Here is a 20,998-nt window from a genome sequence, read left to right as displayed (position 1 = left end):
ATATACATATATGAACTACTCTAGATGTTGTTTAGTCTTCCTAGGATGTATCTGCGTATCAGATTACTGTCTGGATTGTAGTAGATCGGGACTTGCATGTGGGCCTGACCCACTCCTTTATTTTTTCAGGTGTTCATCAGTTCCAGGGTTAGAGCTTGGATGTACAGAGCAGATACAGATATTCATTCCTCCGATTATGTAGGAATCTTCTCCATGTTAGTTTTGGATGTTATTTCTTTTATTTCAGTTTTGGTTTGAGAATTTTAATAAGGGGTCCAATGGATGGATTCCCGGGTTGTAAACTTATGGAGTTTTGGATTATCAGATTTGATTAATTATGATACAAGGATTTTCTTTTAGTTTCTTTCAACTTATTATTTTATTTCGTATTTCACTTTGTATTCCGTGTTCTTTTTAACATATTAATTGTTCGATATCCCTCGGGTTTGGGCCTAGGCCTGATCAACCCGCGTCTCAGATCCGAGGGATATCACAGTGTGTGATACCCCTCGATTCTAGAGTCACGGGTGATCAAGTTCGAGCACAGATCCGAGGGATACCAAACAATTAATATGTAAACAAGTAGGAATAAAAACTGAATTAAGAATAAATTAATAATACGTTGAAAGAAATCTAAAATAAAAATCCTCAAACTTAAATAATAAATTAATATCATTTAAATCCTTCAAATCCGTACAACTCGGGAATCTATCTAGTGGACCCCTAATAATTCCAACTGATAAAATGTTTACAAAATTAAAATCCAAAACTAAAGTAAGAAAGAAAATCCTATGTAGTCGGAAGAGTGAGAGTCTGTATCTGCATCAACACAATCAAGCTCTAAGCCTGGTACTGACGAACACCTGAAAAATAAGAGTGGGTCAGACCCACATGCAAGTTCCAATCTACTACAATCCGTACATAAACCCGATATGCAGATACATCCTAGATAGTTCAACAATAGCTAAAGTAGTCCATATAGATATAAGTACACACTATAGGATGTTCACCAGTCCACATAATCCGTCTCAACCCGAGTAAAACAACAAGGGAAACATCATTAGGCCTAGTTATCCATCCTAGGCAATATACGCACCCTAACCGTGATCAAGAGACTCAAGCTCGTATCACGGCATCGTAAGTATATATTTAAATCCTTCCTAATACAGAAAAGTAAAACAACCATCCATTATGTCGTTCAACTGTTTTAGTTGACAGGACATGCATCCATGTAGGAATTAACTGTTTTAATTAATCCATTCCGTATGTATGAAGGGGTAGGACTTAGCTTTTTGATCTAATCCATCCCTGATATGTCACCGTCCCATACCGGTACATATAATGCAAATGCTCCAATAAATGATGAACACACATTTGGACATCAAATCTATCCAGAAATAAATATAATAGAAATCTGATATATGTAAGGTTATATTACACATCCAGTATAATCATTAGTCCTCCTTTTAAATTGTTAAAGTAATAATGAACAATTTAAACCATTCGTATCCATATAATTGACAAATCAGAAATTATAATCGTTTATCAATTAAAACCATCCAATAATATAATGAAAATCAGAATATATAACTTGAACACATTATATCAAATCCCCAAACTTCTTTCATCCTCTTCCATTTAATCTGCTCAAACATATTTAGCAATTTAAGCTTTCACCATCCTTGACAACATGCAATCTATTATGTAAATTTCATGATGTCCCTCTGATCCTCCATTATAAATCCAGAGCTTTGTATAATGAATACTCAGAAGTATAAGCTACGCATAATAAATGAAATCCGAAAAGCATTTAGTTTGCTAACATAATAACTAGCAGTTACCATTTCCATACTCCCTGACGGCATTCACTTTAGTATCCATGTTTCATGATATCTATGACTATAGCAGAAGACAACATCCCTGGGATTTCCATATGTTATATATTTCATTTATATAACATCACAAAAATAACTTTTATTTTAGTCTGTTTAATTTACTAGTACAACACTAGAAATTAACCCTTCCACCCTCCTTTACTGCATACTTAATTAATATTTAAAAGTCATGACACCCACTTCCATAGCCTAAACCAATAATTCTAGGTCTTTAATAAATTAAATATATCATTTTAAAACCTCTCCATTAAATTTGCTTAAACATCACGACAAGCAATTTAATTTCTTCCACGCCGTAAACCGCATGTAAATTTAATTTTAAATCCCATGTTGATTAAGTTCCTAACATGAATTAATCATTTTTGGGTATAATTAATCATTCTTGGGTATAATCCTACTTAATTACAACATTTAAATCCATCCAACTAAGTTTAAACAAACACTGGAGCCCTGAAATCTCAAAAAGGCCAAAGAAATACGCTTACAGTGTATTTGCAAAAGAGGAGCTGGCTCCAATTTTAGGTTGAGCCGGCTCCACCCACATTGGAGCCGCCTCAACATTTTGTGGAGCCGGCTCCACTTCAATAGAGCCGCCTCCATTGAAGGGTGGAGCCGCCTCCACTTCCCCAGCCTCCGTTTTTCCTTCTCTACTTCTTCTGTGTTGCCTTCTTCGCGTCCGGCAAAGTCTCAGTCCTCTGTCCCACCTTTGTTAAAGAATTTTAAGGTTCAATTTAAGTCCTAACAAGCCTAGAAACGTCTCCAATTCTAGTATGAATTACTTATCAAAAGCTTTAACCATGATCGCAACAGTAGTTTATGTTTTCTCCGTTTGTCTTCTTCGCTTCCGGCGAAGTTCTATATTCCTGTCCCAATTGTTTTTAAACTTCTTAGGGTCTAATTGACATCTAATTAATCCTACAAACTCTTCCCATCCCAATATGAATTAACTTACAAAAATTTTAAAAAAACATACTTAACACAGTGCATGCAAGAAACCAATTCCAGTTATTAATTGTAAAACAAATTACAGTCCGTTAAAAACATGCATCAACCATCAGTTTTAAAAGTTAAATTTAATTCCTAGAGACTATAAAGGATGCACATAATACAAGTTTACAGGAAGGAGATAGAATGAAACTTGCCTTAAGATTCCGGTTTGAAATCTTCACCGCCGTCTATGGAGTTTCTGACGAACGGACGACTACCGGCAACCTTTCTACTACTCCAGTTCTATTCCACCATCAACCTCTTCCTTCCTCTATGGCACACCTTCAGTCTATAGCTGAAAGCTCTTTATTTTTCCCCTCAAACCTCTCTATTTCTCTCTTCCCTAGTTTTCCTCTGTTTTTCTTCTCAAGATACTATGTCGTGAATAGGATTTGTAACCTAGCAGACCATACTGTCTTATATATATATATAGGTTCCTTCTAAACCCTAATCATAATCCCAGCCCATTAATATGTTGGCTACCATATTATACATAAATTAAACCCTCAACTTACATACAACGCACATAAATTATATAAGCTACCAAAAATTATACATCAATTTAAGTCACGAATAATCAAATAATAAAAAAACAATTAAAATTAATTTAAACAACACCATTACCAATTAAGCAAATAAAACCATTAAACACATAGCCATATAAACATATTTAAATGCACACAAATCAAATAATCAATTAAAATGCATATAAAATAAATAAATAAATTTCAGTTATATCCTTTGAGAATTAGGAGTATTACAAGGTGTGCGTTTAAACTACATGCAGTTTGCACATCTCATGAAATACAGTAAAAATCATTATATTTACTTGAATCCTAGATGGAATCGGTTTTGAGATCATGGAACTGTTTAGACTAATATATTACTTGTCTACGCATTCATGATCCACTGTTGATGAAGTGTGTGGAGGAGAGTATTCTAATGTATCAATCCATCTATTTCAATAATTATATTTTTATAAAACAAAATGAGTGGCCATTCGACTTTTCTAAAGTGTGTTGCAATTCATAGTGTCATTTTTATAAAACTTATAATGCATGGATCAAGTGGGAGATTGTTAAAAAAATTTATATATAAATAATAAAATTTATTTTATGATCCTGTGCACCATATTTTATAAAATAGGATTGCAATGTAATTATTGATACTTAATGGATTGGGTTGTACTTTCCAATTTGGTGGTCTAATTGGGAGTATGATTATATACTGTTAGATTGTGGTTTTTCAACTTTTTTTTTGTGTGATTTAATTCTAACCATTGTTATATAAGTTTCCATGATAGGAAGGGAGACTTAGGTGTATTTATTTGTAGAGAAGTCATCCCCCTGTTGGTTGTTATATATAAAGGTTTTAAAACCCTTATTCAGCCCTATCGAAGGACAACTCTCAGTCGGGGGTAAAACATTCTAATGTTTTACAGGAACTCACAGAGGATTACATGGATATTATAAAGATACTATGTGGTTTAATTATCAATCAGGTACGATATCTAAATTACTCTTTAATTAATTAAAGTATTCTTGATTTCTACATTGATTATTGAATTAAAACCCAATAGGTTGCTGCATATATATATGTGGTAGATAGTTTTTGGATAACTTTAGAGAGAGTTAGTAGTAGAGACATAAATAATGATTTTAGAGAGAGCAAGTTTGAGAAAGAGAGAGAGTGTGTGTTTAGTTTCATACCTTCATTTTAATCCTCTTGTGTTAGTGAATATGATGAATAAATAATAGGTGGAGTTTGAGAACTCTATGATAGTGGAAGGCTGAATGGGGAGATCAACAAAGGCTGTGAACTTTGGAGCTCCCATGTTATTGTTTCCTAAAGAATTGATTGGATCGGAGGTGAAACAATGGAGAATTGGCATCAAAACAAACGGCGATGAAACATTCCAAGAACTAGTTGAAAGGGGAAGCTTGGTAAAGTAATGAAACTTGCAGTCACCGCCATTGGCAGTGTAGGTCGCGGAGGAGGGCGGTTAGAGGTTGTTATTCGTGCAAAGACGACGAGGAGGGTAATACACTTGTATGTCTTTCGGGGCCTTATAAAGTACTTATCAAAATGAAATCATTTATATATAAGTCTTGCTATTTTGCCCGACAAATAAAAACCTACTACTTTACCTAGTCTATGTGGCTATCTATGTGTCAAATATAATGGGACATATTTTAAAATATAAGGTAATTGACTATTTGAAAAGTTATAAATTTTTTTCTAAGTTTATCTTAATCTAGTATTTTTGTTGGCGATTAAAGTTTCAACCACCATGTATATGTATATTTGCTCATCTTTATTATTATTTTTCTCTAATTACTCACTAGAGAGAAAGAAAGCTTGTAGAATGTAACAATGGAGGATTTGGGGCATTGGTCCAGCAAAGAGAGAAAGGAGTGGGTAGGTGAGAGTAATTAGTGAGGGCAATTATGTCCTTTTATATTGTTGATATGGGTAAAGTATAGTTACACCCTCTAAAGTTTGGCAAAAGGACACTCAAATAAAATTTACCTGTTTTTTTGGATAAAGACACCCCTTGAAGGTTCAAAAATGGACAAAGACACCCCTTTACCTCATAAATTGACCAAATTACCCTTTGACCGTTTAGGAGACTTTTTTAACTTTACAATTTAATAAATTGGACCAATCTACCCTCATGAACAATTTATGCATAAAAAAAAAATATTTTATAAATGTCCCAACTTCTTACAAATGTAGACGTCTAAAATGATTTTTTGATCCAATACATATATTTCAAATAAATTATATTTTGTTATTACTTCTTTTCTTTTTTTTTCTTTTTTATTTTAAAATTAAGATACTTAATTATTTCATCTAAAAAAATTAAACTAATCTTTTTTCCTTAAAAATAAAAAAATATGGTACCAGTATAACTTTATGCATCTTAAATTATATATCAAATATTATGCATTTCCCAACATAAAAGGGAAAAAAAATAATAACAAAACAAAGGAAAAAAAATAATAAAAAAACAAACAAAGGCATGCATAAAGTTAAGATGCATAAAGTTATACTGGTACCTATTTTCTTTTATGTTGGGAAATGCATAATATTTGATATATAATTTAAGATGTATAAATTTATACTGATAGTATATTTTTTTATTTTTAAGGAAAAAAGATTGGTTTAATTTTTTTAGATGAAAGAATTAAGCATCTTAATTTAAAAATAAAAAAGAAAAAGAAAAGAAATAATAATAAAATATAATTTATTTGAAATATATGTATTGAATCAAAAAATCATTTTAGACGTTTACATTTTTAAGAAGTTAAGATATTTATAAAGTAAATAACAAAAAAAAAAAAAATGTGAACAATATAAAGTTTTTTTTTTTCACTTTTTTTTTTTAATGCATAAATTATTCATGATGGTAGATTGATCCAATTTATTAAATTGTAAAATTAAAAAAGTCTCCTAAACGGTCAAAGGGTAATTTGGTCAAATTTTCATGTAAAGGTGTGTAGTCCAAAAAAAAACAGGTAAATTTTCTCTTTGTCTTTGTATTTAACAGCGTTAGTGATGAAAAAGTGAAATTAGATTTAAGTGATAGTTATTTTTAGAAGGTATTTTAACAATATATTTGACCAAATCTAAAGGGCCAGTGAAATTATGGGCCAGTGAAATTAATCATAATTTTTATACGATTCAATTTAAATTAATTTTCATGAAACCAGATAAAAGTAACAACTAATAATTAAGAGTAACATTGTGAAATTGAAAATTATTTTACTCGTTAAAGAAATTTAAAATTTTGTCGTGAAGCACATCAAATGACTTTTTGATTAAAAAAGACTTATTACATCATTAAATGACCTTTTGATTAAAAAAAGACTTATTACATCATTATTTTTTATGTAAAAGCTTTTCTCAGTAAAAGGCATGAAGTTTTTATTTCTTTTATTTTTAAACTCGTGGATTAATCTTTTTCCTTCTTTCCTCGTCTTCAAAATTAAATTACTGACTATTTATCCACAAAAAATATATAATTATTATAATTATTTATATTCCATTATCTTCCCCTTCCTTTTGTTTCCTCTCCCTCAGATTCCGCGCACAAAGGGAAATTCAATCAACAACCCAACCATCTCAAATGGCCTCTGCAACTGGGGACCAGCACCACCACCCGACCAACGTCTGTCGTTTCATTCAATCCGCCACTTCCAATCTCTCCTCTCTCCTCACCCCCAGAATGGCACAGTCTCCGACACCCACCTCCTCCGTTCCACAGTCGAAGGTCTGCGTCTCGCCTCCACAAATTATCTCTCTACCCACCTCTTCCTCCTTTGATTCGACCCAGAACGACTCGTTGTCTTCGAGACCGTCGTCTTCTGCACTCAAGGGCATGTCGTCGGAGTCCAGTTCTGGGTTTCCATCGACGGTGAGAATTTCGAGTTTGAATACGAACGGGAAGGGCGGTGGACCGGCCTTTGTTGGACAAGTCTTCAGTATGTGTGATCTTTCGGGGACAGGTCTCATGGCAGTCTCCACCCACTTCGACATACCCTTTATTTCCAAAAGGTATTCCATTTTCACTCTCTGTTGTGTGTGTGGTTGTGATTCAAGTAATTATATATGTTTTTTTTTTTTTTTGAATCTATTATATATATTCATTGAATTGTTGAGGCTTTGACTTCAGTGCTATAAAATTTTGATTGCTAATCCTATATACCTCTGAAATTCTGAATTGGGAATGCTTGAAATTTGCACTTGAACTAAGAAAGGTCAATATTTTTTTGTGTCGTATACTTCTATTTTTGAATATAACCTTAATGTAACGGGTAGGAAACGAATTTGAGCTTATGAATTTAGGTGCTCTATTGATTGGTTTTCCAAAAGTTGGTTGAGAAACACTTTGGCCTGATTGTACAAAGAAATACGTCGGATGTTGTGGGTCTGATAAGGATTTTGAGTCACTTAAAAGTGACGAAGTAGTTGGTCTGCTGGCTACCAAGGGCTTTAGCTCAGTGCTAATGCATCACCTTTTAAAATAGAAGGTCAAGGGTTCAAGTCTCAATAGAGACAAAATGGGTGTGTGAGTTTCTTGTCAAGGTAAACAAATAAAAAATAGTGGTTTTTATATATGTGCTCAGTCAATGACTTCCTTGAGGATGGAGGATGGAAGCTGATAGTTTGTCTAGAAGTCCTTTTTGGCAATCACTTGCTTGCTAGATTGAAAATAGTTTCTCACTTTTGTTTGAGTTAGAAGCTTAACGTGGGTTATTTTATTGTAGTCTTCTGTTTAAATTCATTTTCTAAAGGAGACCTACACCTCTAGATAGGATGCAAGAAAAGGTCTTCTTGAATTATGGAAGTATAGATAGGATGCAACTTTTCCTTGAGGGTTTATTCAATTCTTCTGTGGAGATTCAAGTTTCATTCTACATTTGCACTTGTTATGAATTACGAGGGATGGAGAATTGTCCAGAAGGGAAGGTAGGAGTGATGGAAAACGTATAAATGAGGAAAGAAAATTGTTTGTTTTATATTTATTATTTTTTTGTTGGGTAAAGCAAAATGAGGGAAGCAAAGGGGTACTTCTCTATTTAGCATACACCCTTAAATATATAAGGAAGTGTATTGTTGGAAGGGAGAAAACATAAAAAGAGTTTGGTGTGCCTAAGGGGATCCCCTCTTCTCTCTTCCTTTCTATTTCCGTTTCCTTCCTACTAGATGGTGGGATCTCAAATCCGCTTCTTTCCTTTTGCTTTCATATATTTCCTTGCTACCATTCTCTCCAGCTTCCAATGAGTCATTAAGGACTTATATGTCACAGAACTAATGTTCTTTTTTCTTTGCCATATTCATGTCCGCAATCTAGGTGTCAATTTTTGTTGTGACATTATAAATGCAGGTTGCTAAGCATGGTTACATGGTTCTAGTTTGAAAGAAGTCACTTCGTGAATAATGTCAAAAGTTTTACTTGTATGATTTTATCTAGTCCGTCACTCATAGCACCCCACGTTGGTTGGGAGAATAGTGAGTAATGCACATATTTGTTACTTTTGCTGTAGTCTAGTTGTGTTACAGGCTCTAGCCATCAGTTTACTGAGTATCTCCACTGGTGCGTCTTACAAATAGTTTTAAAAGGCAATAAGTCCTTGTTTGATGTATCTTTCAGAATATAGTGGCACAACAGACACAAATTGTTGTAGGCTATCAGGATTTTTACCATGTCTGTGTTTCTATGTCTGCGCTTCCCTCTTGAGTTTTCATAATGAAATATTACTTATCCAAAAAGAAAAAAAAGAAAAAGAAAAAAGGAAAATAGTCTAAACGAAACCTCTGAAATCAACAAATCTTTTCTCAACTATTTGGAGTCTGTTTTTAAACATTGCTTTAATTTATTACTGAACCTTCTTGTTATCAAACTATAAATTAGAATGGAAAATTAGCTTTTGCATATCCTTTTAAACTTCATCTCTAGATATTTTTTTTTGGTGAAATGCTTATTAAATGGTTGCAAGATATCATACATTGATAAGAATATATTTACAGATACATGCATATTGCACATAGATGAACTTTGTGGCAGATCAAGATTTCTTTGTTTGTAAGAGCCGCCAAAGGAAAACAATAGATGCACCAATGCCCACAAATATGATATTTTTATGCACAACCACTTAACTTATTGAGGTTTTTTATTTATTTTATTTTGTGCGCGCGCGCGCCTTCTAAAAAAGTAGGATGCGGATATGGTGTCGACACGATTAATATAAATATCAATTTTCATTTATATATCTATTGATTGAGACAATCATAGAACCTTAATTTACAAATTCTATACTACAGTTACACAAGTTATAAGATGACACTATTTGAATATAAAAAAGAATATGTTATATTATTTATGATATTATCATCCTATGTTGTCATTATAGTAATGTTTTTGTTCCTTAGAGGTTGAACACTTTGATGTAAATTCATAATGTTGTTTCCAGGACTGTTGTGTGTTTGTTTCATATAAGACGAATAGTGTAGGATGTGTCGATCAAGTGTCCGAAATGTGTTGATCAAGTGTCCAAGATGCCTAGGCCAAGTTTCCGAAATAATAAAATATATTTTTTAAATGTTGGATACGGCCATGAACTGTCGGACACGTGTTTGAGTGTCCATGGAGTGTCGGTGTCCGACAGGGACATGGCACCTTATAGAAGTGTCCGTGCTTCTTCGAATATGTATGTAGTTAAGCATATTTCTAAAATGTATGCTTCTTAATTTTTAATATTTTTTGTTTTACTTTTTTGTGGTTGATTATCATTTTCTTCAACAAAATACTTATGAGTATGTTTGGCTGATTCTCTTTGACCTGTAGAACGCCTGAGTGGGTTAAGAAGATTTTTTCAGCAGTAACCAAGAGCGAGAGAAATGGCCCTGTGTTCCGCTTTTTCATGGATCTAGGTGATGCAGGTATATTTGTAAATGCCTTTATATGTTTTCCTGTTCTCTATTAAACTTTCCTCAGATCTCCATCACAAGTTTGAGGCATCCTTATGATGGTGTGCAAGTTTATGATCTTGGAAAGAATTATTTTCTGTTGGGTTATAGAAGTGTAGATATGAATGCCCCTAGGCAGAAAAATTCTAAATGAATTTCACAGATTATAGATCGTCAGAATTAACTTGATGTGTTATTTAGTTTGATGTGTGCTTAATTCATTCAGTATTTCTCATTCTTGTCTTTTTATTATTTATTTTTTCAAACTGATCTGCATTCTTTATTTAGTCTAATTGGACGTGTTTGTGTAATGGATTCATATCTTTCCAGTTTCTTATGTTAAACGGCTCAATATTCCAAGTGGTGTGGTTGGTGCTTGTCGTCTTGATTTAGCATATGAACATTTCAAGGTATGGCTGGCTCAATCTGTGTAAAAGCTGCTGACGTTTGTTGGTGGTATATTTGATTAGAAGTATTGGATTTATGCTTATATTTATCATATCAAATATTTGTTTCCTTGTTCCTGTTCTCTGTTCAGCACATATGTGGGTGTGCACATGTATCATAAAGCTTGCTGCTTTGTGAGCTTGCTTCAATGTAACTTCGTCAAATTTCATTATGAGTTTCACGATGTCTGTATGTCTCTCGTTACTGAAAATCGACTTTCAGGTGGCTACTTTGGAAGTTAGAAGTTAGAATCCATATGGTTGTCATATGTGCATTGATGTATTAGCAACCACTTAGCATGTGACAACTATTCGTTTTATTGATTTTTTTATCTATCCTTCAACATCTAAAAGGACTTTATCCCGGTTTTAGATATTTTATTTATTTATAATATTATATATCTTTCCACTGATATTTTTCTGCATTTTTATATCAATTTGTATATGCATTATGGTGACTGAGCTAACCATTATAAATAAATAGGCCAGCCATGAATTGTTGAGATTTAGGAAACTAAAGCCACTTGATGTTTGCGGATGATACTTTGGTGCTTTGTGATGCGAATGTGTCCCAGTTAAGATATCTGAGATGCGTTTTGATTTAGTTCCAAGTTGTCTTCGGCCGTAAGGTGAGTGTTGGAAAGAGCGTTTTGGTGCTAGTTGGGGGGTCCCTGAGATCGCGATGTTTGCTAGTATTCTTGGTTGTCGTACTGGCTCCTTTCCCACCTCTTACTTAGGGTTGCCCCTGGGAGCTCCTTCGAGGTGTGTGGGGGTTTGGGATCCTGTTGTGGATAGATTCGAGAGGAGGCTAGCGGGTTGGAAGAAGCAGTACCTTTCCAAAGGTGGACGGGTTACTCTGATTAAGAGCACCCTTTCATGCCTTCCCACTTATTTTATCTCTTTATTCCAGATTCCCTCTTTTGTGGCTGAGAGGATTGAGAGATTGTAGCAAAATTTTCTGTGGGGGGGAAGAGGGGAGGAGTTCAAGTTTCATTTGGTTCGTTAGAAGCAAGTGTGCAGGCCGATTTGGAGTGGAGGTTTGGGGTTTAGAAGATTGGTGCCTTTCAATAAAGCTCTCTTTGGGAAATGGCTGTGGAGGTTTGGGGTGGAGAGGCATGGGCTTTGGAGGAGGGCTGTACTTTGTAGCGAGTAGATGTGGGGAGAGTAGAGGAGGGTGGAGTTCTCTTGAGGTGCGTGGTCCAAGGGGTGTGGGGGTTTGGAAGTTTATTCGGAAGGGATGGGATGAATTCTCCAAACATGTTCGTTTTCGACTTAGGGATGGTAGGAGGATCAGTTTTTGGGAGGATGTTTGGTGTGGGGACCTTTCTCTTGCTCTCGCTTTCCCACGGCTCTTCAGGATTGCTACCGATAGGTAGGCCATGGTGGTCAACTATTATCATCTTGATAGCGGGAGACTGGTTTGGGATGTTCGATTCAGACGTCTATTTCAGGACTGGGAGATGAGGATGCCACTCGTTTTTTGGAGGAGTTCTATTGACAGGGGATTATGGCTGGTGATTTTGATAGTTGGATTTGGGCTTCTAACTCTTAGGGTCGTTTCAATGTTCGATCCTTCTTTAGGTGTCTTACAGAAGAGCCTCGAGGTCCTTTCCCTTGGAAGTTTGTTTGGCGCTCAAAGGCTCCCCTCAAGGTGGCCTTCTTTGCTTGAACCTCTGTTTTGGGAAAGATTTTAACCTAGGATAACTTGAGAAAGAGAAATTAGGTGGTGGTCAATCGTTGTTACATGTGCCTTTGTGATGAGGAGACAGTGGATCACCTTCTTTTACATTCCACCATGGCTAGGGACTGTTGGGATTTGATGCTTGGTTTGTTTGGGATTCTCTGGGTTATGCCTGGATCCTCTAGAGGGTTGATTGAGGCATGGAGAGGTTGTTCTGTGGGGGCTCATATTCAGGATGCTTGGAGGGCTGCGCCTCTTTGTGTGTGGTTGTGTTTTTGGCTCGAGAGGAATAGGAGATATTTCGATGGAAAGGAGATGCCTATTTTTATTCTTAAATTCTCTATTCTTTCCACTCTTTTTTGTTGGGTTTGAGGGAGAGATTATAGATCTTTAGAGGAGATTATCGATTTTTTGGCCTCTTTGGAGGCTTGGAGGCTCTTTTTGGCCTTGTGTATTTCTCTTGGGATTCGCTCCCCTTTTGAGTGCTTTTTATACAGTTTTTACTTTAAAAAAAAAAAAAAAAAAAAGATTTAGGAAACTAAAGAACAACTTGTCCAAAAATTGAGTGTAGTTGGGTTGGGAATGTTAAATGTTGAGATAAATGAGTGGCAAGAAGTGATGTGATAACAGAATATTGTGATTTTTAAAAAAGTTTGATGTTACTACTTCTAGGAAGATGAAATGGCTAATGATTTTGGTCGTCAGCAGTGAAGTCGACTGGATGCACCATACAGAAGGAATAGTATGGTTTGAGTTGAATGCCCTACAATTACGAGGGGAGGGCCGCAGAAGACATTAATTAAGATGGAGGAAGACTTGATGGTCATTAATTAGTAAAAAACTGGTCCTCGAGAGCGTAGCTTGGCAAACTTATCCATGTTGTCAACCCAAATAGCGGGACCTGCTTTCCTTCTTGAATTGAGTAATTCCTTATTCAAGATGCCATGCAAGCTCATTGTTTAGATTGAGGAATTAGGGGGACGAAGTCCATGTATGTGCTATATGATTTATGTAACATTCCTTATTTCATGTTGAATTTTATTTTCTGCTACCTCTTGAGTTGAGCAATTCCTTATTCAAGATGCCATGCATGCTCACTGTTTAGATTGAGGAATTAGGGGGACGAAGCCCATATATGTGCTATATGATTTATGTAACGTTCCTTATTTCATGTTGAATTTTATTTTCTGCTCCTTTAGCATCAGAGACTAATTTAAAAAACTTTTACCGTGTTTTATGCAGGAAAAACCTCACTTGTTCCAGTTCGTTCCAAATGAGAAACAGGTAAGATACAACATCACCGTTGTTTAGACATCTGCATTCTTTGCAATAATCTTCTGTTCATGCAGGTCAAGGAAGCCAACAAACTTCTTAAGATAATGCCACAGAATGGTGGAAGGAAAAAGGTTGAAGGTGTTCCTGTTTTCAGTGCTCAGAACCTAGATATTGCTATAGCAACAACAGACGGGATTAAGTGGTTAGTTAATCTGCATTATTGGTGCTTATCTGTAATTTTAGGATCATAATATCTTCATGATGTTAAATTATCTTTACATGAATCGAAACAACAGAGTTAAATTGTGTAGATTAGAAGATCTTCTTACTGGATGTATTCTGAGCCTCGTATTTTTATCCCTCGAAGTACTTGCCAAAAAAAAAAATATTTTTTTTATCCCTCAAAGTGGGACTTACATATAGTTATCAGTGTCTAGTGAGCATAGGATTTTAACCCTGTTTTTGTCACTTGCTATTTGATTTATGATATTTAGGGTTTTGTGCCCTCTTCGCGGAAAGTGAAATGGTGACACTTCTCTTGCCTATTTTTAAGTTTGTAGCTCTTATTCACCCTATTTTCCTATAAAAGAATATGAAATATATCGTAAAAATATGAATTTGCTTTTTCAATGGATGGCCTTTACTTCATTTATTCATTATGACTCTCTGCTTCTCAAATATTTGCCATTCATCCTAGGGCAATGAAATGGAGTCTGAAATTACTGGGATAAAAATGATGTGGAATATGAAACTCTGAATCCAAAGCAGACAGGCCACCAACCCCTCTCTCTGCTTCGGTTTCGGAGTTTGAACTCCAAAACATTTCTGTTCATCCAAAATGTCACTCGTTCGAAATTAATGTTTATATTCAAAGTATGCTACTTTTTTTTTGATAAGTATATTCAAAGTATGCTACTTTTTTTTTGATAAGTATATTCAAAAGTATGCTACTTACACTGCAGTCTTGCTTCTGTTAGGTATACTCCGTACTTCTTCGATAAAAACATGTTAGACAACATTCTTGAAGAATCTGTTGATCAGCATTTCCATACATTAATTCAGACTCGGCACTTGCAACGGCGACGGGATGTTATTGATGACAACCTGACAACAGAAGTGGTTGAAGAGAATGTTGAGAGTGTATGGGAGCCCCCCGAGGTATAAAATCCATTAGTCTTCTATTACCTTTTTTGTGTAGCAACTAGAAGGGAAGCAGATCATAACCCTTACCAATATTTGGAAAAAAAAAAAAAGTAGAAAAAAGAAGGAAACAACATATTGACGTAGTAAATTTGAGCAGATAGGAGCAATGCATGCTTTTTTAGAGAAGAAATCATATTTTTGTAACCAAAACGCGAAAAAAAAAGAAAAAAAAAAAAAAAAGGAAAAAGAAAGAAAGAAAAAGAAAAAGAAGAAAGGAAAAGCTAATGCTTGTCAAAGTGGGTGACCAATATCTGTGAAGAACGTATGTGTGTGCACACGCGTTTGTGACATATAAAGAAGAAAAGTGAAGATATGCCATGTCCAGCTGTTAGCTTGAGTGCTATCACCTCTCCACCCCGAAAGGGGCAGAGAGGGGGGAGGTACAAGGTTCAAGTCTTTCTTACAACATGGGTATGTATAGTAAGAGAAAAAACAAAAAATTTGAATGGATGCCTTGTGCAAGTTGTCCTTGTAAGATGTGCCTATTCTTTAGATCGGGCACATTTGGTGTTATTGATTTCTGCATATCTCCTCGTGACAGGTACAGGAAGTGCTGGACGAAATGGGCAATCCTGGAATACCTTTGAGCGTCATATCAAAAGTTGCTGAAATTCAGCTCCTTTATACCGTTGACAAAGTGCTCCTTGGTAACAGGTGGTTGAGAAAAGCTACTGGAATTCAACCCAAATTTCCTTATTTAGTCGATTCATTTGAAGAAAGGTACCTTCATGGCATTCTCAGCATTGTGCATTTTCAGCATTGATGTGGAATGAATACTGTGTGAAAACTTTATATGTCTTAACTGCTTCAAGAATAAATTTGCAAGACAAATAGATCATATATGGAGGTGCAGGTTTACCTTTTGTCAACATTCCCTGCTTAATAGATACTGCTGAATTGTTAAATCTAGCAATTTAGAGATCCAATGCAGCTGGTCTATTGTGTACATTCAAATCATCAGATAGGTCTTGTTCCCTCAAAAATAGCTATTGGTTAAAATATAAAGGGGAGAATGCCTGTCCATGGAGAAAAGATCATCGCACTCTGTTTTCCTCAACATATCAGGACATCCATTAATTTGAATGGATTTTTTTCAGAATTAGGATCTATTGTTGTAAATGATAGTACAAGACTGAAATACTAGAAAATATCCCCTCCATAGACTAGAAAATAGGTTTATTTTATGTTTGCATAAAAGCAGAGTGAACTTACTTAACATCTATGTAAAAGAATCAGGAAAGAAAACTTCTCTTTTGCGGGAGTCATCTTAATAAACCCTTGAAGATTTCTCAAATCTTAGCTTGAGCACATGGTTCAAAGATGAGGACGTGGATGTGTTTTATGAACACAGATGCGTTGTAACTGTATCAGGCATAACGTAATGAAATCGGTTATGATGGTCGTGAAATTTTATCATCCATGAACACTACCACAAGGACACCATCATACGTGATTACTCGGCTGAGTCCCTAGAGACTCGGAAGATACTTGGTTGATTCCCTAGGAACTTGGCCGAGTCTCATGTGATTCCGATTCTCACTGATATATTGGTGAGTATTGGACTTAGACTCGGCCGAGTGCGTTAAGAGAGACTCACCCGATGTAGAGAACTATGATCCTAACCAATAATCCACAACTAGGATAGAATTGTACTTCACATTTCATTCTTCAGTTTATAATTTTTTGGTGCTCTTCTAGGATAAATGTCTTTTTATATCCAATGAATCTCGGATTGATAGTTTCTTTGATGAGGGGATATGCATCCTCTTCTCGTGATTTATGATTTCTCAGGAATAATCTGTTTCCATCATGCAACCACCAACTTAAAAAAAAAAAAAAAAAAAAAAAAAAAAAAAATAGAACTCATATTCCTATTGTTTCTCTGCTCAATTTATTGGCTTAAGATATTGCTTCAACTTCCGCATTTGCATGAAAAACAGAGTGGGCTTCAAATTATATTTAAATAAGCAAGGAAGGATTCTCTTTCATGGGATCCATCTCAACACGCCCTTCAAGGTTTCGCTTCGAGCACATCCTAAACAGTAATCCAACTAAAATAGAATTTTACCCAACATTTGTAATACTTTAATTTATACTTTTTGGTGCTAAATAAGTAAATATGGATAAGCATTTTTTTCCCTCTCTCTATATAAAATAAATCTAGGATTACTATTGTCGATAAGCAGATCCACATCTTCTCATCAGCTGGGATTTCATATGTGTGATCCTTCTCTATCACACAATTATCATGTAGTCTTTGTGAGATACATATATATTATGGGGAGATTGTGAAAAATATATATTTTGTATTGGCTAATTCGTTGTCAAAACAAGTCCGATTGTGATGTAATTGTTTGGTTCAAAATTTCAAGATTAAAGATCGGATGCGGATTTTGAAAAAGTTCAAGTGTTTATACTTTAATACATTCCGGGATGATGAGAACAACGCTTTAGAAAGGTATGTGAGTGTGTGAGAACACTTAGGAAGTTTTAGAAATTTGAAGTTTTTAAGAAGTTTACATTCTGCCTATTTCGAACTGGTAGCCAAATCAAGGAACAAGTAGCCGAATAGAAGGTTTCACTTATGTCAGTTGGGAACTGGTAGCCAAATCTAGTACCGAGTCAATGTTCAGTGTACTTTGCTTCAAACATAGTGGATCATTTTGTTCTGGATTTTACAATTCACGAGGTTTTTCCCACAACAATTGGTCTATTCTACAAGTGGAGTTTCTTCACTAAAAATCCTGGTGTTATCTCTCAAACTTTATTTACTTTACTTGCACTTTATTTTTGCTTTGAGGGTTTGATTTTTTAGGTTTATTTCGGTAAAATTAAAATAAGTAAAAATTAGTTAAAGGAGCAAGTAAAACCTATTCACCATCCATCTAGGTTATTTATCCATATTATATTCCACAACCATTCCGCTGCGCACAACTCACAGTCTTCCTATTCACCACCCATCTAGGTTATTTATCCATATTATATTCCACAACCATTCCGCTGCGCACAACTCACAGTCTTCTCTTCTTCCCTGCATTGGTTCATTACCACCATGTAGTCTTCTCTTTTGTTAACTATCATACATCATTGCTAAAGGTTATCTTTTAGCTTGAATGGCTTGTAGCGAAACCTACCTTCTCTGATCGGTTCAACATGCACAATTTCTTCTTTTCCGGTGATGCATCTCTTACCCTCTTTATTTTTATTTTTATTTTTTTTTAATTTGTTAATAAAATTAGAACCTGGATTCGAACTGTTGATCAGGATATTGGCTTCAATTTTCCCAAAAGGGTGTTTTATGTCTAAAAGCTTTTAGGTAGTTCACTCCTTGAAGTTTCAGGTTTTATGCATGTCAAGATTGGAAAAATGGTGTGCCCTCTTCTTTTCTAGCTCTCTTAAACTGCTATTATGTAGTTTAAACTGCACTATTGACTTAATCCCAAGGAGATAGCCTAATGGTAAGATTGTCACCTCCCATTCTGAGAGTTCAAATCCCCTTGGGCGGCAACCACATGAATTTTTCTAGTAATTGCCTGGAGGCTGGTGTATGGGGATGGGGGACTACATGTGCCTGGTTGTGGATTATGGGGTGGCTCAAGAGGCTGAAACCACCATCGTTGACCAAAATAGGGAAAAAAAAATAAAAAAAAATACTGCAGCTCTAATAACTTGAAACTGATGGAAATTCTGACAAAAGCATTTGTGTGGCAGTTTAACATTCAAAATACACTGTTGATCTGAGCTTGCTATGCCTATAAATTTTTACCAGGGAACGAAGATTGAGCACATCTGATCCTGCAGACAAATTATTTGAACGTGGAAAATATTGTTTAAGTTCTGTGTAGATTCTTTCTGGTGAAAATTTTGTTTTAGTTCTTTTAATCTACCATCCTTGTTTTCTATTTCCCCCTGTTTCAATAGTTTATACTTCCTTTTGCACTAGCTGCGTTGGATTTAGAATGAAAACAGAAATCAGAACCCACCTTTTAATGAGTCCCATTTAGTTGATAAGCTTGGCATGACATCAACTCAATTGGACTGATATTAGCCATCTGTTTAGTATAATATTTTTTAGTTTTTGACCCCCTCAAAAAATCCTGGAATCAAATGACTAATCATTTAGTTAACCTAAATTTTATATGTTGAACTTCTATATATGCCCACCCACACTCACAATGGTAAGACCCTTTTTACACGTGTACACTTTTTTTTTCTTTGGAATACTGACATGATGGATCCGATTGTATACCAGAACCTATTGGACCCATCTCAATGGCAAGCAGGCAGATCCCGCACGTGTAGTCCTTATTTATTTGTATATTTTGTAAACATCATATTCATTCGATTGCAGGAGTGCAGCTTCCCTTATGAAAGCATCCGTATCATCCAACTTCATTGCAAACTCTGAAGCAGAAAGTAATAGTAAGCACCTCCAGTATCCTGGCACTTCCGAGGTCAATTCAAACAATAATGTTCAACCCGAGGAAGGACAGAAACAGGATTTCCGATTCCCCTTTGGAGATTGGGCTACTAATCCGTGGTTGAAACAAGAGCAAAAACTCCAGAATCAATCAGATAAAAGGTAACACCCTATTCTCTGTTGTTGATATGGCTCCTATAGCAACCTGCATTATTTTTTAATGCTCATCTCCTCCCCTGCTCCAATCCTACAGAATGAAAGGTACAACCAGAAAATATATAAAACAAGAAGTACCGCCAAGCCCTTTTCTCCCGAAGATCACAATGGTTGGGATCTCAACCGGGGAGGCGGGGCAGATGAGCAAAGCCAGTTTGAAGAAGACGATGGAGGATCTGACGAAAGAATTGGAACAAACGGATCAAGGAAATACTGATGGCGGTAGTTATAATGAATTCGATTACGAAGATAGGGATCCACTCTTTGTGGCAAATGTGGGTGAATACTATTCCAATGTGGCAAAAGCAAATTCAGCTCGGTGGGTTCGTGCCAAATAGAATGTCTTTTGTAGGAGCTAGTTCTTTACATTTATTTGTGGACAATAGAGAGAAGATGTAAATTAGCATGTTAACAACAAAAAACAAAATAAATAAAGGAAAAAAAAAAATGCTTGGTTTTACTGGTACTACTTTTCTAGGTAATTCCTGCTATTTTTTGGTGTCTTGTATGATATTGCCTGCCTGACCTGTAATTTTCAACTGTAGATTCTTACTACAGGAACAGTAGAATTCGATCTCTCTGCCAACTGTTACGGTCATTTCGAGCGTATTATCAGAATGAAAACGGACTACACATATAAAAATGAAGATCAAGTCTCATCATTTGATGCTTTCTGTGTTGCATTATGTCGATTAGAAGGCTAGTAATCAAAGGGTTCGATAATTTTGTTTACAATAATTTTGATTGTCCTTTTGGTTTGTTTGACATAATATGTCATACATTAGCAAATGTTTTTCATTTTATTTTTTTTACGCCCGGAAAAATGGCAAAAAAAAAAAACCATTTCCTTCGTATTTTATGTTAGTTAAAACTTTGAAACGTTTTGCCATTTTTGTAGAACAATAAAAGACAACTTGTGTGGTATGATGTATATGCGAAGGAGAGTGTAAGCAGTTTTGTTTTTCTTCAGGCAAACAACAAATATGACATCTCATAATACAATAGAATTGAGCACATCTCGCTGAGCAAAATTGAGAGAACTGACCGGAATATGGACCAAAACAGCATCCTCAACCACATTGCTCCAAAAAAGTTTTTGGATGATCTCGTTGCCATGCCTACTCAGATGACTAACATGATACGGGGAAGACTTTATATATATGTTGTCTTAGTGACAAAGGGTCAGATCTTAAGTGCGCCCCCAAGTTCAAATTCGCTTTCCCTACTCCCAACTAATTATTCACACTCCAACCATTACCAGGTAAAATAAAAAAATAATAATAAATACAAAGATCAATATAATACAGGTTTGAAACACAACATATGCGAAACGTTTCTTGCGTCCAAGTTCTTTGGATTGCGCCTCTTCGTCTACTCCTCCGCCGCCATAACTATTTGATAG

At 35.2% G+C, this 20,998-nt stretch overlaps 1 protein-coding gene across 1 annotated transcript; it reads left to right on the top strand.

Annotated features, from left to right (window-relative positions):
* The first annotated feature begins 6,934 nt into the window (after window positions 1-6,934).
* On the top strand, window positions 6,935-20,062 carry LOC132271711 (uncharacterized). Its single transcript, XM_059773164.1, has 9 exons — window positions 6,935-7,439; window positions 10,234-10,328; window positions 10,686-10,765; window positions 13,725-13,766; window positions 13,832-13,959; window positions 14,735-14,915; window positions 15,502-15,680; window positions 19,312-19,542; window positions 19,634-20,062. The coding sequence occupies exons 1-9, from the start codon at window positions 7,012-7,014 to the stop codon at window positions 19,932-19,934; spliced, it is 1,665 nt and encodes a 554-aa protein (XP_059629147.1). The 5' UTR covers window positions 6,935-7,011; the 3' UTR covers window positions 19,935-20,062.
* The last annotated feature ends 936 nt before the right edge of the window (window positions 20,063-20,998 follow it).

Source organism: Cornus florida, unplaced genomic scaffold (assembly GCF_030987335.1).
Source record: "Cornus florida cultivar Cherokee Brave unplaced genomic scaffold, ASM3098733v1 CherokeeBrave_3.0.0_Hap2_Chr08, whole genome shotgun sequence".
NCBI classification, from domain to species: domain Eukaryota; kingdom Viridiplantae; phylum Streptophyta; class Magnoliopsida; order Cornales; family Cornaceae; genus Cornus; species Cornus florida.
The sequence above is the reverse complement of the archived record's forward strand: the minus strand, read 5'-3'. Positions and strand labels throughout refer to the sequence as shown.